At 42.6% G+C, this 16,573-nt stretch overlaps 2 protein-coding genes across 2 annotated transcripts in view; both read left to right on the top strand.

Moving 5' to 3' along the window:
• Positions 1–1,522, top strand: part of ppcdc (phosphopantothenoylcysteine decarboxylase) — a 4,947-nt gene extending 3,425 nt beyond the window's left edge. The window contains exon 5 of the mRNA XM_084017215.1: positions 557–1,522. Coding sequence (XP_083873341.1) covers positions 557–654 — 98 coding nt within the window. The 3' untranslated portion in view covers positions 655–1,522. The remainder of the gene's footprint in view (positions 1–556) is intronic.
• Positions 1,523–6,022: 4,500 nt separating this feature from the next.
• Positions 6,023–16,402, top strand: cUnh15orf39 (chromosome Un C15orf39 homolog). The gene is made up of 3 exons (XM_084018095.1): positions 6,023–6,225; positions 8,852–12,110; positions 14,491–16,402. The coding sequence occupies exons 2-3, from the start codon at positions 8,894–8,896 to the stop codon at positions 15,600–15,602; spliced, it is 4,329 nt and encodes a 1,442-aa protein (XP_083874221.1). The 5' UTR covers positions 6,023–6,225; positions 8,852–8,893; the 3' UTR covers positions 15,603–16,402.
• Positions 16,403–16,573: the final 171 nt, after the last annotated feature.

A 16,573-nucleotide genomic window follows, 5' to 3' on the forward strand; every position in this document is an offset into this window, starting at 1 on the left:
GGATATCAAGTATTAATCAGGTTTAACAACTAAGTCATGTACAGACTGGTACAGCAGAAGATACACTGTTGCAATAATTGCCTATTCCCAGAATTGCTTTGGGGAGAATACACCTCTGTGCAAATAGTTCTCCAAGCATAACATCTTTTTTTATGTCCTTACTCACCTCTTCAGCTTTGTTAACTACTTCATGTGTCTTGTGGTGATGTGAGGAAGTTAAAAAAAATGCAGTTTTTTTTTTTTATTAAAAAGAAAATCATACAGAACACTCAAAACACCAGCTCCCTGATAGTGCTGTGTCCCCATGATGCACTGATGGGCTTGAACAAAGCACTTATATGACCCAGCATAGATATGCAGACCTTGAAAGAATATACTATGACGTACTACTGGCATAATATAATATGCTTATTAAAGTTTGTTTGTGAGTATGGAGAATTGTGCAAAAGTGCATGAGAAATAAGTACGGCACATGTCTTCTGTGTATCATTGCTTCCAGGCCACTGACTGCTAATTTGTTGTTTGTGTAACTCTGTAATTCTTTACTTTGTTGCAGGCAAAGGGGCCATGGCAGAGGTATCCACTATTGTCAGTATTATCAGCCAGTATCATCTTCAGAAACCAGATGAAGCATCTCAGGAAACATGCAAATGACATCGTTTTGGACATTCAGCTGGCAGCAAAAACATCACAAATAAGCACGATGACTGGTCTTTAAAACTAGTTTGTGTCGAAACCTGTAAGGTCCAACACACCGATGACAACACACAGTTGGTTTTATCCGTTTCACTTATTGTTGGGATTTCATGGGCGTGTAGACTATCATTAACTGGCACCTTCCTGACTCTTTTGTTAGTTTTGCTGCGGGGCAACATGCATGTTTACCAATCTTATTAGTACATGGACTTTGTTGACTCGTAGTTTGACTAGCTCTGCAGCCTAATCAGCCAAAAAAATGTTTTTACATGTCTCATCATTTCCTCATTAGATCATACTGACATGACGTATTACATTGAAATCTGTATTGTTTCTGTTGTTTACAGAGCAACATTTCCTTAGTTACATGTCATCAAGGTTATGTGAATACATTGAAAATGCGGTTCATGTGTTGACAGTTTTCCACATGGATGTGGGCACATCCGTCTGACATAACACATTATTGTGTTATGTCAGTTTACTGCATACATTCACAATTGGTCAAGTGGAGAACGCGGTGGACAGCAGTTGCTCACGTCCTGCAATTTAATCCTATCAGGGCAAGCTATCACTGCCATTAAGGTGCTTGTTTGTTCTACGGACAGGCTCTGATTGTTATTATAGGTATCTTGACATTTAAAAGAGTCTCACTCAATTGTGTGGTTGAAATACAGGGGAAGTCAGAAATGACTGAAATATTGAGATTCTTGAATGTAGACATATCTTTAATAAAAAAAAAAAAGTTTTTTATTATGAGCAGCAGAGATGTACTTCCGTAAACTGTTCATTGCAATAATGCATGCAATAAAAAGTAATTTTTAATGTATATGTTTATCCAGTCACTTATTTTAGTGTGAACAACATTCTTCTTCTTTGAATCCGTAGGAACATGGTCTGATTATGTTCATCTTTCGGTCGTGAGAACTCATCTTTATGTGGCTCCTATGGGGTTAATTATGTGTCTTCCCACAAGGCACTTTGACAGACAGACTCTACTGCAGAACACAAAACATGAAATGCCAGCTGAAGTACTGATGGCCTGGATCCAGTGACAACTGGGTACTGGGTTTGTATTTTTTTTAGACATATACTATACAATATTTTCATTCAATATTTTTTAGTAACAAAGCACTATTGTTACTCAGATGAGATGATATCCAGTCCTTTGTAGTTTTAAGAAGTGCTTTTTACCATGACTCTTATCACCAAAGGTCAAAAATGACGAAACCCATGGTTCACTAGTGTCACTTGTTTATATCTGTGAAAACCCTCCATCTCCTAAGGAAGCGCTCTGGACTGTGTCAAAAGAAGACAGATGAGAATGTTCAACCAAACACCAAACAATGTTTTGTTTATATATTAGTGAGCCCAAGCAGATGGCAACATTGTCCTACTTTTAATGGTAAGGAACTCAAACTTGTAGGTGACAATCTCCTCTGGAATATTATCATGTAGAACAAGTTATATTTCACAACACTTTTAAGATATAAATACACAAATATTTTCATCCAGAGACAACAAAAAAAAAGTGACCAATAACAGTCACAATCTAAAAGCTGTTGGTATAAAGTTGATTATTAAACTTTTTTTTATTACACATTATATCGTTTTACAACACTCTTGAGAAAACATGGAAGTATTCCTGATCACGTGCATCAATTGTGAATCATTAATTGTGTTTCCCTGTCATCAAGCTGTAAACATGGACTTATTTCCAAAACACTGAAATGTCCCTTCGCTGACGGACTCAACCTTTAATAACCGACATTTACACTGCTTATGTTTTGTTTATAATAATAAATAATACTACATTTTATTTGTAGTGCCATTTTCATCTGAAGACCTCAAAGGGCTACAAGTTAAAAGCAGTTTTGTTGAAAATAAAAACAAATAAAAGGTAAAAAGTATTGTTTTGTGTTTTTTTTTTTGGCTATACTCCCCAGATAAGTATTTTATCTGTGTTTATGTCTGGTCCTACCAAATCCAAGGGAGGTGGGGGGAATTTGATTTGCAAATATGCAGGGGCATTGATACCGTTGAGCTTTCGAGGTTGCAGCACATGGAAACATGTGAATGGCTCTCCAGGCAAAAAAACCTTCCCTGAACCATAACTTGTCCTGCTGCTATTGGCTGCTGTGTGATAATTATGTCAATGATGCCAAAGGAGCATTACATCAGCCACGACGACGCAGAGGGCCACGTCGCCGACAGCCCTGTGGAGGAGTGTGCAGCCTGCAGGTGCGCCTAATGGGAATAACACCCTGTTCTCACAATACGGGAGAATCATCAAAACTACAGATAGGCTGTAGTCTAAATGTGAAATGTCAAACTGCTTTCCAGATGAAACATTCTTCTAGTCATATCATGACCCAGAATACACACAAAACACACATTCCCCCCCCAGTATATGTGCATTCTGTGAGCTGGCTGTAGGTTGAGTCAAATATTAACTTCAGTGTTGAACTATGAAGTGTTGCATTAGTGAATTTGTTAAGTGTGTTGTAGTCTAGATCTATACTGCTGCAGAGGAGGGACTGTTGATACTCGAGCAGTCTCTGGGCTCAACGTGTATAGTTGCACGCCTCTGGGAATGTTTGGCAGTGTTTCATCAGAAACGACATCCTGAGAGATCACCTGCTGTACTCCCTCTGTGTCACCACAACCCCTTACAATTAGAAATTACATTTGAATGGAACGTGTGACAGTACTTTATATATTCATTATGTGTACTTTGTAACGCACTCTGGGTCACACACAAGCACAAAGTTGTTGTTTTTTGCGCCATTAGAAGTAAGTCTCAAAGATAAAAGTTTTTTTAATTATATATTATATTCATGAATGTTTGTTACATTGAGTATCTTCAAGAAATCTAAACTATGTAACCAAGGCCACTGCATGGAGAGCAAAACACCAAAAGAAAGGAATGTGGGAATGCGTTGGAGTGAGAGTGTGTGTTTGATACCAGAGTAGAAACCCATTGTGTTTAGTGGGACATAATGGTGTTTGACACAGAGAGACACCAGAATCAGGTAAATGAATAATAAAAGCTAACGGGCCCAAATTATAGCTTGTATGTGTTTCAGCAAGAATTTTTACTCGTGTTCAAATCTTTTTTGGTGAACTAATAAATACAATTATTAATCTGTGAGTGGAGAGAAGAACTGTTTGAAAAAAAAAAACACTTGTCCTATTAACTGCCTGTATCCATTTAATGTGTCTATATATTTTCTGTGATAATACATTGTTTTCACTGCTTGTAGTCTATAACGTCATGTGTGTTGGTTTGACGTTCCTCCCTATGGCTGTGAAAAGCTTCTGTTTAGTGAGTTTCACAGAGATAGGTTATTAAAATGCATCCCGTGATAAGCTCTTGTTTAGTCAGTTTCACCAAAGTGAGTTATTAAAATGTGTCATCTCTACGGCTGTGACAGACTCTTATCTTCTCAGTCCCACAGTGATAAATTGTGAAAAAATTTGGGGATGCTAGATAAGACACTGTTATGTTTTGAAAAACAACTCCATATGGGTAAAGGAAAAAAGGGAAACAGTAGTGTATGGAATGGAGACACAGAGCTTTCAGGGAGGTAGGGAAGTGTATCTGTAATTACTGAATTCAGTAGCCTTCAGATTGCTGTATTGCTTTTGATACAAACTCACATTGCCAAAGTCCTGCTGCTCTTTGCTCAGTCATGATGCATTTATCACCATGACACTGTAGTTTCTTTCTATCCACGATATGGACACTTTGAATGGAACATTCTACCAGAGTTAATAGTCCAATAGTTATACAATTATCTGCTGAATGTTTGCTATGCATAATTGGTAACATATTAGATATTTAACAGAAGGACGTTTCACAGAGGAATGTGGAAATATGAGGCAGCAGATCTCAAAGGAAAGACCAAAATCAAATAATCTCTTCATTCTGTATAATCATTCACTAACTTGGCTGCCAGCAGCAGTTTCCCAGGGGGGTTTCTGGGTGTTTGAGTATTTCGGACAACACTTTGCCCTATAACGTATATGTCTATTTACCTTTCCAGCGCTCAATACTGTAATGCAAACATTTGATGCTTTAATGCAACTTTTTTTACAAGGATTTGTGTTGCTGTATCCATATGGCACACTGCCCCTTAACGCTCTGTGTTGGTTAGCCTTAAGCTGCGTTGCCATGGTAACTGGAAATAAGGGAGACGTGAAAGCACTCCGTGGGGAAAAAGTTTCAGCCTCCACTCCTCAGTCAAACCCCTTGACAAGACTCTCTTTACCTGCGAGGCCACAGGGAACGATGGGAGCTCCCGACTTGTCTAGACCAAACGGTGGCAGTCCTACGGGACACACAAATTAGCCTTCAACTCACAAAGGAGGAGGGGCTGATATGATGCAAGTGCAACAAGCAATGAACTCATACAGATGGGTGAATCCAGCCAAAGTGGAAGAATTTAGGGGTTCACGACAATGCCGGATGTCTTAATGTAGCGATCGGCTGCTGAATCAAACATTACTGGTGATATTACAATGTTAATGAATGATGTGTGTGTGTGTGTCAACCAGGCACATGGACAAATATGGGACATGTCTGTCTGAGGTAATAGCTGACCTGATTTTAACTTTGGCCAACCAAAGTCAACCATTAACTCCATTAGGATGAGCTCAACACATGGTGATTCTGTGCTGGGGCCTCCTCCTCATTTTTGTCTCTACCAGCTACTTATATGCAGGATAATTATGCTCTTATTTAAAAAAAATCCAATACGTCATCCTTTTTGTGCTGCGTGTGACCTATGAAAGTCTGTATACAGCACTACCTGCATGGGACTAGCAGGCCTGACCATTATGTTTTTAAAACATACATTTGAATCAGCATTAAATTACATTTTCAGATATCATCAGCGAGGAGTCATCCAAATCCTTTACGTTTTCTTGTTTTATTAAAAAAAAACATCATGACTCTGTCTTATATAGTTTACTTTTATAAAAGAGCAGTGGGGTAACACCCAGACTCTCCGAGAACTATGTGAATGAGCAACAAATAAAAAAAAGAAATAAGACATAAGAAAAAATACTTTCTTACGTCTGTTTTTTTTCTTACTTAGTTTTGGTGATTTAGAAACCAATGGCAGACACTTGTGATTAATAAACGCCACGTGATTATGAAGGTGGCATCAGCAGCCAGCTGGTGGCCGGGCAGATAAAGCAAATAAAAGTGAGAAAGTGACAAGCGGGAAAACAGCACATGTGCAGAAAAGCAGCCGCGGATAGACAGAAGGGTGTGACTCCGCCTATTGATCAAAGACCATCCTCCTCCTCCCTTTTGTCTTTTCTTCAGTTTGTTAACTTCTCTAAAAGCCGCGTGGACTTCGGGCGAGCCGATCGGACCTCTCCGGGCCCTCGCTTTCATTCGGTGGGATTTTGTGTGGCGCATCCGGACTGACCCGGTCCACCGACGAGACCCGTTTGACCTCCTTTCTCAGAAGTTTTGCGTTTCATGGAGTCTTTGTGGAAATCACTTACTGTCACAGAGGCGAGGTAAGGACAACATATTTACCACTCAATCTCCAAACGTCCAAGTGATCGACAGATTATGAGACAAAATAGATCGCGTTGATCGAACACGCGCGGAGTGTCTCTTCTGAGAAAGCGTGACAGATTGTGAAACTTTTTTTTTTTCATGTGGCCAAAAGTATCCGCAAGTTTTAGAAACGGTTGTCTTTTTTTGGGAGGGGGGGGCACAGTGTGGTCTGCGACGCGTTCGCGGCTCGTATGGAAATCACTCGCGCTATGTTCGCGTGGATTATTTTCATATGATTTGCGTTTGAAGCAGACAGGTCCTGCTGGCAGGACAACGAGCCAATGTGTTCTCATGGGGGCGAATAAGACACATGACATCAATGCAAACAGTTGCGAAGACACGTTTATCGGAATTTAACTTCCCATGCTCCGAGATGAGTCGATTTACTGCTTTTTTTTTTGTCATGTCACGCGAACGTCTGATATGATAAAACTTGTCTTAATCGACAAACTAATCAGATTATAACTTTTTGACTGACTTCCAATTTGATTTGCAATTTGGAAGCCCGCCCCCCCCCCCCCCCCCCCCCCTCCGACGCGGTTTAAGGACGGTTTGCTTACGGAAGTCACCTTCTCCATCACCCCTCGTCCCACATCAGACCGGCAGTGCGGGATCTGCGGGTACACGCGTGCACAGCTACGCACACAAAACCAAACGTCGCTACGTCGTTAACAACGTGCGGCTTTCGGTGGTTTGGAGAGCCACCCCTGAGCAGTTTCCTCCATGCACACAGCCGAAACCACATCCCTCCTCTCGATGTGCAGATAAAGCCGTCTTCTCTGCGAAGTGTCAACAGGATGGCCTGATAGCATCTGTTTGCACGACGTGGCTCGTGCGCTCCGCATGAGCCTGGATTGGGTCTTAACGACGCCCGCGTGGGGTGTTTGTTTCACTGAAACCTTCACGCGACCGACATGTGTCACCGATATTATTGGTATTATCATATCAGTTTCACTTTAAGAGAGTGTGTGTGTGTGTGTGTGTGTGTGTGTGTGCGTGTGCGCGTGTGCGCGTGTGCGCGCGCGCGGGGGGTTTCAACATGTATTGGCAGCTCTGACTTTGGCTCCCCGTCAAAAGACAGCCGGGATGTTTTTGCGCAATGATATGTTTTAGATGCAGGTGACATTAGAAATGATTGTCCACCAGCGGAAGAACACACAAGTTAAAAAGAAAACAAATAGAAAAGACAACCTTAAACGGTGTCATCCTGGTGCACGCAGTGTGGCAGTTATATTATTATCACGTGATGAGATCCTCTTTCCTTCTCCTCCCACGCCAAACTTGAGGGTGTCAGACAGGTTGTGTGTGTGCGCGAGCTGTTACATTCAAGTACCTGCAGGAAAAGCCAGTATTATTACTTTAGCTTTTTATTAACTTCTATGATTTAAAGGGACATCTGTGGATTTCACTCATATTGAATTTGCCACAGGGTGTTCATAGCGTAAAGTACAATTTATGTATACAATTACATCCACAACAATCTTTATTGAAAACTGAAATGCCAACATTCATTGGTTCCAGCTGTCAGTTGGGAGGATTTGATGCTTTTCCTTCACTTGTATGATTATAAACTGAATATCTTGGCTAAAGGGGAAATGAAAAACGCTATTTAAAGATGAAACAGAAACTGAAACAGATAATTTTACCTTCTGGCAAAAAAAAAAAAAAAAATGCTATGTGCTGTGAAGTGCAGAGCTTGATACAGTCCTTGATACACTTGACAGAAAATGTGTTCATATGAGAAGCAGAGTTGTGGAAAGAGTATTTGTGGACTGGTTGTGATGGGCCAATATCTGTCAAATTGTTGTTATATATTAAATTAATTTCCCAGCATGTCATTAAAGACTGGGCATACATTTTGGTGTTCATCTAAACGTCTTAAATGTACCGAGTTGTAGTATTGTGTAACATGTTTCTGTATGGGAGAAGAGTGTGAAGAAGGAACTGATGGTATGACTCAATGTTTGTGGTAAGAGAATGCAGAATAGAAACACGCACGCAGTCTGCTGTGGCGTTAGTTCTCAGGACATTAATACAAGATGAGAAGTGCGTGTCAGATCAGGTGATAAGTTCTGGTTTGATAAAAGCCAGACCGAAGCTCTTCGTCGCCACGGTGATGACACATCTGAAATGAGCCATGGGCTAGGCCATAAAACATCCAATGCAGCATCGCATCATATTTACATTATATCACTGCCGTAGCTGGGAATGCTGTAGGCTCTGCCATGAAAGCTGCTTTGTGTATTGCAACATGCTGCAACCCTCACATTGGCTGTCTGGAGGAAACTGATTCACGAATATATCTTGCCTAAGCGTCACACGTTTCGTCTTCGCTGCTTGTTGCATTTGGCCTCCACCTATGTGCATCGGCTGATAAGGGTGTTTGTGACATGTGATGAGCCACAAGATTCACAGTGGTTGTTAAAACGCCTCAAGCTAGCGGTTATCTAATGATGACTGTGTTCAAAAAGTGTTTTTGCTCTGCTTTCCTCTGATGTAGCTTATTAATGAAGCTTCTTAAAAGATTGGTGTGGATATTAAACAATGAATACCAGGGTCTAATTGTCTTTATTATATTCTCAGGTCTGGAGCCATATCATTGCACCATCACAACGAAGTTACCTTATGATGAGCAGCCAGTCGATGCACACGGTGGTTGACCCAGTGTTTCGAAGCAAGATGCCGTTATTGGACGGGACTGTGGCCTCCGCAGGACTGGCAAAACCTCAAGATATGTCTGGTTTCCTGAGTAAGGAGATGCTGCAGTACAGCGGGGCTTACTTCACTTATGATACCAGAGGAAAGGACGCAGCAGGGTTCGCTCCGGCTTGGAGCAACTCAAAGACCTCCCTGCTGGATGGCAGAAGTCCTGTGACTCACCTCTCTGGCATGGAGGGACAAAACCACATCATTTACAGGCAAGACAGCTCTTCTTCAGAGGAAGGCCATCCTCATTCTTCCTCTCTGCATCACGCCCCAGAAAAACAGGGCTTTACGTTGTACACTAAAAGTCCTGGGATCAGCAGTCCGACTGCTGCTGCATCAGTGGTTGTTAGAAAACAAAAAACTAGAGGCGAGGATTCATCTCCCCCGTCTGAAAACGCTGTTTACTTAGCAATTCCTAAACCAGTTTATTTGCATAACCCCCCTTGCTGTAATGATCCGGGCTGTGTGATAGGACAGCGATACAGTGTGGAGCATGGCTCTCCGAGGATACCACACACTGTATATCACCATGATTGGATGCAAACTGACACTCACTACTCTGAAAAACCGCCCAACCAGAGGAAGGCACAAGACGCGCTGCCGCAACAGAGAGGTTTACAGACTGAGTCCAGTGGAGAGCCACTAAAGAGGAGGACTGTGGAGACGTTCAGCCCAGGGAGAGCAAGGGCATTTCCTGCTATGATTGACCCAAACTACAGCAGTTACCCATGCACCCCGACTCGCACGCTGTTCGGTTCTCCGAGCGAGCACAGCCAGCGTTTACAGACTTCCCCCAGAGGCTACCCCAGCTTCTACTCCTCCCATCCCACATATGAGCATATGACCTCAGAGGTTTATCAGGAACATTCTCCCATGTCCAAATATGGCCAGCTAACACAGCGCCCGATGTTTTACTACTCCCAGGAAAATGTGGAGGTAGAAAACAGGACACGGTGCAAGCAGAGAGAAGATGTGTCTGTTATTCTCAAACACGCAATCTCAAACCCACGGGAGCATTATATAGTGCCTCAGTCACTCCGTGGTGAGATTCCTTTGCCCACCGCTGAAAGGTTACCAAATCATGCCTTGATGCAGGGCTTTGACTATCCATGTTATGCAGTTCCCAGATTTCATTTAAATGCAAGCCAAATGAGAGCCCCCCTAAAAAGGCAACAAGTGTCACCTGGCTTGCATTCTCATCGCCTAAATATTTCCCCATCCAGCCAATACGTGAAGCACCCCATGGCATCTGCAGCCGACCTGCACAAGGACAAACCCAGCCTGTATGTTGACCAACCACACACCAACTCACCGTTCCTGCGCGTGGACCCAACAAGACATTTACACCAACCTGGAGTCTCACCATCCGGCATACAAATGACCAGGTTTTTTCACCCACTCACCAGCCTGCACTTAGACCGACCCAACTATCCACCAGCTGGTTTGAACATGGATCGGATCCTGGACTATTCCCCCTGTGAAGACGATGTTGTGTGTCAGAAAAAGCCAAAAATCCTTCCCTTTTCCCCAGTGCTATGGCCGCCTCAGTCACCGCATCACGGTTCAGATAGAGTCCACGCAGCTGTACCTAATGGCGCAAATGTCCAAAAAATAATTTCTCCTCCTTCTCCTGTTGCACCAGGAAATAAAAACAAAAGCCCTGCATCCGGTTCAGGCAGTTCTTTTCTTAAAGGTTGCCTGAAGAGAAGTTTTTCTCACTCACCTTCACCCTTTAGAATAAAAGAAGAGTATAGAGATTTATGTGAAGCGGTACCTCCTAAGAAACGTCTAAGTGTGGAAATGGAGAAAGTAGGAAATCACACTGACTCTCCTCCTATGCCAGTTATTGACAATGTCTTCAGTCTGGCACCTTACCAAGCATATCTGCAGGCCTCCGGAGTGTTATTTCCAGGCAGGGTACCTCAGAGAGTGGTACAGTCAGCTGAGCACCGTGAAACTGAAACCAAGCCAGACATCAAAGCGAAAAGGCACAATCAAGATGAACAGCAGTCTGTTGTCTGTCTAGTTTCCAAAAAAAAGTGTGCAGATACTCCAACGGAGAAGCCTGCAGTAGAAATCTTTGAACCAAAACATGTTAAAGTTGAAAAAGTAGATCCCTCAGACACAGATAACTCCACAGAAAGTCCTGTTAGTCAGAAGGACTGCAGCAAAATAACGATAAAAAAAGAACCCGACGAGACCGATTCATCCGACAGTGAGCCCATGTTGGTGATAAAGAAATGTGAACCCGATGGACTTGAAAGTAAACCCCCATTAGCGGATGAAAGTGAGACTGGTGCTTCACACGAGTCCAAACCTGGTGAGGTGACCGCACAGATGCACTCCTCGTCTCAGGGCGACGCGTGCACGCCGTGCGAACAGGCGAGCACGCCGCAGCCCGAATCCATTACTCCACCTCAACCACCTGAGAACAAAGTTAACTTCAAAAACATTCCTCCCCAGTGTCTGAAACTTTCCACCTACAATTTAATTCTCTGTGACACGAAACACTCTCGCCCCGCCCCGCCCCCAGAGAAGCCCCCCGCACAGCCGATCCCTGAATGTATACCAAGACTAGAGGTCCAAATGCCAGTCCGCAAGCACTTCTTGGAGTTGCACCATTCCCTCTGCAAGCTAGTATCCAACTTTGTGTCTGCCTCTTCGGAGCAGGTGCTCAGAAGCTGGTCCTCTAAGTTGGAACTGATTGAGCCGACGTCGCCTTCGACAAAAGTCCAGAAGGTTTCTTGTTTGTTGGGGGGGAAAGCCAGAGAGGCGTGGCTCAACGAGGAGATAAGGTCGTCGCTCGATAAGGTCCTTGAGAGGTTGAGGGAGTACACCTCCCTGGAGCGCTGTCCTTTCCCACACGTCATAAGGACGGGCGCCGTGTTCCTCCCCATGCTGGTGGTGAAGGAGCTGCTCTTTCCCACGGTCCAGGGCAGCTTCATTGACCAGGTCCTGCAGGAGCACCGGGTGGAGCTGCGGCCCACCACGCTCTCCGAAGAGAAGCTCCTCATCCAGTTCCACAAACGAGCCTGTTCCTCCAAGCTCAGAAGGCTAATGTCCCTCAAACACCTGCCAGACATCTACGCCGACGTGGTCAACCTTTTGTATTACGCCTGTGTCTGCAAACATCTGGGTGAGTGCATGTTCGCTTCACATTTGCTTCAGGTGATGTCATTTTGGTCAAAGCTACATATTTTAGTGCTTATTCTGTCTGTGCTCTAGGGTGGTATGATAGTACTTTCTGTTTTCTGGTATCAAGCCAGACACATTAGAGATGTTGTAGACATCCAACCCAGAAGTTCATGAAGGAAACAGGGAATTGATGAATAATGGGCATTTGTTTTAGGGCACTTCTTCAGCACTAAGATTGCAATATATTTTGTGAGTTCGACGTATTGGTCAGACAACCTGACAAATGTTACTTTTCAGCTTTAGTCATAAGTGAAAAGCATGATTTGGCTTAAAAGTAAGCTTTAGGTGTAATACGTTCTGTTGTGCAGATCTGAAATAAAGATTGAGAAACAAGTTGTCTTTTGTGTATAACGGGCTCGGATCACACAGAGATCAATGGTCTCCACAGAACAAGAGCGCAGTATTGAAGTCACATCTGCCCATAAAACAGACAGAAGGGAAGTGAGGAAAAGAAAGAAATAACAAGGCTATAGCCAGCAGAGTAGCAAGCCTGCAAAAGGTCACTCAGGGGACACAGGATGTGCAAGGATAGTTAAATTCCATTACATTTCTTACTGTGATTTATGATCGTAAGAGTGCCTGAGAACATTCATACGGTTTCAGATAGAAGTGTTGGTAGCTTGTACAAATACTGAAAGGTCCTTCCTGCTTTTTCTTGCATATTTCTGGAAATCCCTGTTGGGTTGATGGTTCCTATGCATTTATATTTTGACTGTTAACTGTATCATGTTTTCCCCACAACTAGTCTTATCCATTATTGGCCCTTTTCTAAAGAACAAATCACAATAAACAATAAATATTCAATATAAAATCCATTTATTTTTTACAGAATCAACCTCAGCTGATGTCCAAAAGAGAGTCCAGGTATATTTATTTTTTATGTTGTCCCTCAATCTCACTACGCTTTGCTTCGTCTGATTGGAAAGAAGGAAACCTTTTTTGCTAACTTTCACCAACTAACCAATCACAATGTGTTGCATGATTGCACTACATGTGTTATGATGGGGTGGAGGGAAAGGTGCTGAGCTGGGGTATTTGTGATCAAATGAAACTCTCCTTCATGCTTTACTTCGATAGCATTGGTGGACCTTAAAGATTGTGAGGCAGGCTGTTGGATCACATTACCGGAGGAAGGAAGTGAAAGCCTGCTACACAAACAGGGACTAACTGGCACATTTTCAGCAGATGAGAAGGTGGTGATCAGTTTTTAGCTGACCAGTTCCCTCAAAAAAATTGCATCTGTGCTGTTTAGTCATAGAGGGAAGTGAGCCTAAACAATTTTGGGCTGTGAAAAAATGAGTCTGGCAAAGTATTTTTACATTTTTTTTTTTATTGTTAACAAATCTCATGAAAAGACCTAATCGAAGCCCATTTGTTGCTATTGAAGGTTAAAAAATCCTAAAAATGATGCTCAGTGATTTCCTAAAAAAAAAAAAACCGCTTTATACCGTTTGAAAGCTTTTTACAAATGTTACTCAAATGGGAATAAATGGTGTGTTTGTATGGACTTTGGGAGTATTTCTGGCTCCGGTGATTGTCTTGAAATAAATGACAGTGCCCACGTTGATCATAACGAAGGAGCATAAGAGTGCAGTGGCTCATTTATGTGTTTTTGTACAACAATGCAGGTCTATGGCTGTGAGGAATAAGCTGCTTCAGGCTTTGGCTGCACAGACCGATTCATTGTTTGCTTTAGTGTTTTCATGGGATTTGTTAATAAGAAAGACATACTTGTCCTTTATATCACCGTTTAGCCATGTCTGTTATAATTGGCACAACCTTCTGCAAACTGAATTTGGCTTAACCGAGTTTCCATTCAGTGCTGCGTTATTAACCGTTCACATGGTTTGCACTTGACTTTGACACATGAACATTTCCCTCGTCGTACTACCACCTCGCTGCTGTGTTATCCCTCCCCGATGGCGCCCCTTGGAGCAGCTGACTCCCCGTTTACTCCCACAGCTTTCTATTCTGTCTTTGCTGAAAGGGTGTTTCATGGTGGAGGATCATGCTGTCCTATATCCAGGTCTGCTGATATAAGTAGAATAGTTTCTCATTGTTCTTGAGTGCTGAATATGCGGCCATGTGAGCATTGATTTGTCGACCTGTGTTGGAATCTTTGGTTGCTAGCTTGCTTTTTTGTTTTTTAATCATCTGTTGGTGAAAAAAAAATGAATTTATTTATTTAATATAATTGTTGAGTCACAAATCCTGAACATCCACTCCCTGATCACTAAATTAACTCTATAAACTCTGTTACCTTTTGTATGTCTTTTTTTTTTAATTGACCTCTCCTAAGTGCTATATTCCCTGTGTTGCAGGATTAGATATGGATTATGCTGCTGACAGAGAAAAGGATGAAGGTTGTGAGGGGACTATTAGCGGCAGGACTCCCGTATTTTCAGACGCCGCTGCCTCACAAGCCTCACCCTCAGAGCCACACCCACAGAGACATCCGAAGGACCAGAGGAAAAAATCCAGTTTTAACAGGAATAGAACAAAAAGCAGGGTAAAGAGCAGTTCAAGGCGTCTGTTTCTGGACAACAGTTTGTCAGAAGAGGAAGAGGCGGATGACACAGAGAAGGCTGTAGGTCGAGATGAGCTGGATCCATTAAGTGGGAGAACCTGGTGTGGCCATCATCAGTCTGAAGGAACTGAGAATAGAGGAAGTGACTGTTTGGTTGCTGAGCAAGATGCTTCACTCATTCCGCTAAGCGCAACTTTTGAGGATTCATGGATGTGCCCTTTGACCTCTGACAACCTTTCTCCATCTCCCAGTGACACAGAAACTGAGAAATACAGTCTGCAGCCCGTCAGAGGCAAATCTCCAGATCAATTCAGGAATTGTTCAGGCGTGATTCTCAAACTGAGGAGGATGTTTAGTACAGGTCTAAACCGAAAAAAGGACCGCTACCAAGCTATTTCAGACTCGGGGACATTTGCCGATCCTTCCCTGTTACAGATTGATGACGGGGAGGGAGACGTGAGCATGAAGAGGGACCTCCACCGGAGGTCGCCCAAAGTAACTCACAAGTGGCACAGAACAGGGAGCTTCTCTCACGCCTTGAGACCCCTTAGCAAGTCTTCCAAAAGAAAACGCCGGTCACTCTTAAAGATCAAATACTGCCCCTACTTGTCTGCCTGCCACAGCGCCGAACACAGGAGGCGGTGGGTCCTGCGTTCGGCCGTCCAGCGGGCCCAGAGAGCCATGAGGTTCTACCCAGACCTGGTGGGAAAGAGGATTCGTCATCTGTACGAAGAAGACGACAAATCAGAAGTGTGGTACAGAGGGGAAGTGCTGCGTATCCACGAAGCCCACACCAACCCTCTAAAGACTATATTTGAGGTTAGGTATGACAGCGAGCCAGAGTGGAAGTACTACCTAGAGCTACTGATGGACTATAAAAATGGCTGGCTCAAAGTTGAAGACTAGTTTCCCCAAAAACAACTTGTGCTGTTGGTCATGTCACTGAGTGCAGTCAGTTTCACTTTATGGTTTTTTTTTTTTTTACTTTCTAAAGACTGATGAGTCCTAAGTATCTGTCCAGCTTCCTCAGGAATGAAGATGGACTGGATTATTCCTGAACTAAAAATTCTTTGTCACTGGAGTTACAGGGTGCAGCTTTAGTGTCTGACGTATATCCAAATGTGCATCATCATTGTTTTTTTTGCATTCATCTATTGACACTTCTATTAATAGCTTCTCTGGTTTATATATACATTAGACTGGTTGGTCTGGTTTAAAACATGTTAAACTTTCATTGTAAGCAATTATGAATTTGGGTATTTATTATCGTCATTATCCCCTTATCTGGTTAAAATGTAATGCTGAGTTAAGTTTTTGACTAGCAGATATTTTTTTTTATTTTGCCAATAAGAAGATAACCAGCAACTTAGACGTTTCCTAAAGGATTTCATTGGTAGTTCCAGCCACATGTATATAGGTTTACAGTAATCGTGCCAGTTGTGTACATCATTATAGCATAGCAGAGTGATTTTTGTTTTCCCCTCCATATTGTGTTTAGTGTTTTATTGTGTCTTACTGAAGCTGGACAAGCATTAATGTAGTTCTGTAAAAAGCTGCTCATGGTCTTTTAGTGAGACCCAGGCTTAGACGTCCCCATATCATAGCGTTTGAATCACTGTGAACCTTAACTCTAACCTCAAATCACATTTTATGTAATATTGTATAATTGTTGTGGTCTTTTGCAGATTAAATTTTAAACAATTTAATCCTCACTGTTGTCTTGAATACATGTCTGATTCCATGTTTTGTCATTAAATGCCCCCAACCCCCCCAAACTACATTATGTTTTCATTAAGGAACAAGTGTATGAAGTTTTGTTTTTGAACTCACTGCTTTCATGGGATTCTTGAAAATCTTCACTGTTGAGATTACAAGCT

The sequence above is a fragment of the Eutrigla gurnardus genome (genome assembly GCF_963514095.1).
Source record: "Eutrigla gurnardus genome assembly, chromosome: 9".
NCBI classification, from domain to species: domain Eukaryota; kingdom Metazoa; phylum Chordata; class Actinopteri; order Perciformes; family Triglidae; genus Eutrigla; species Eutrigla gurnardus.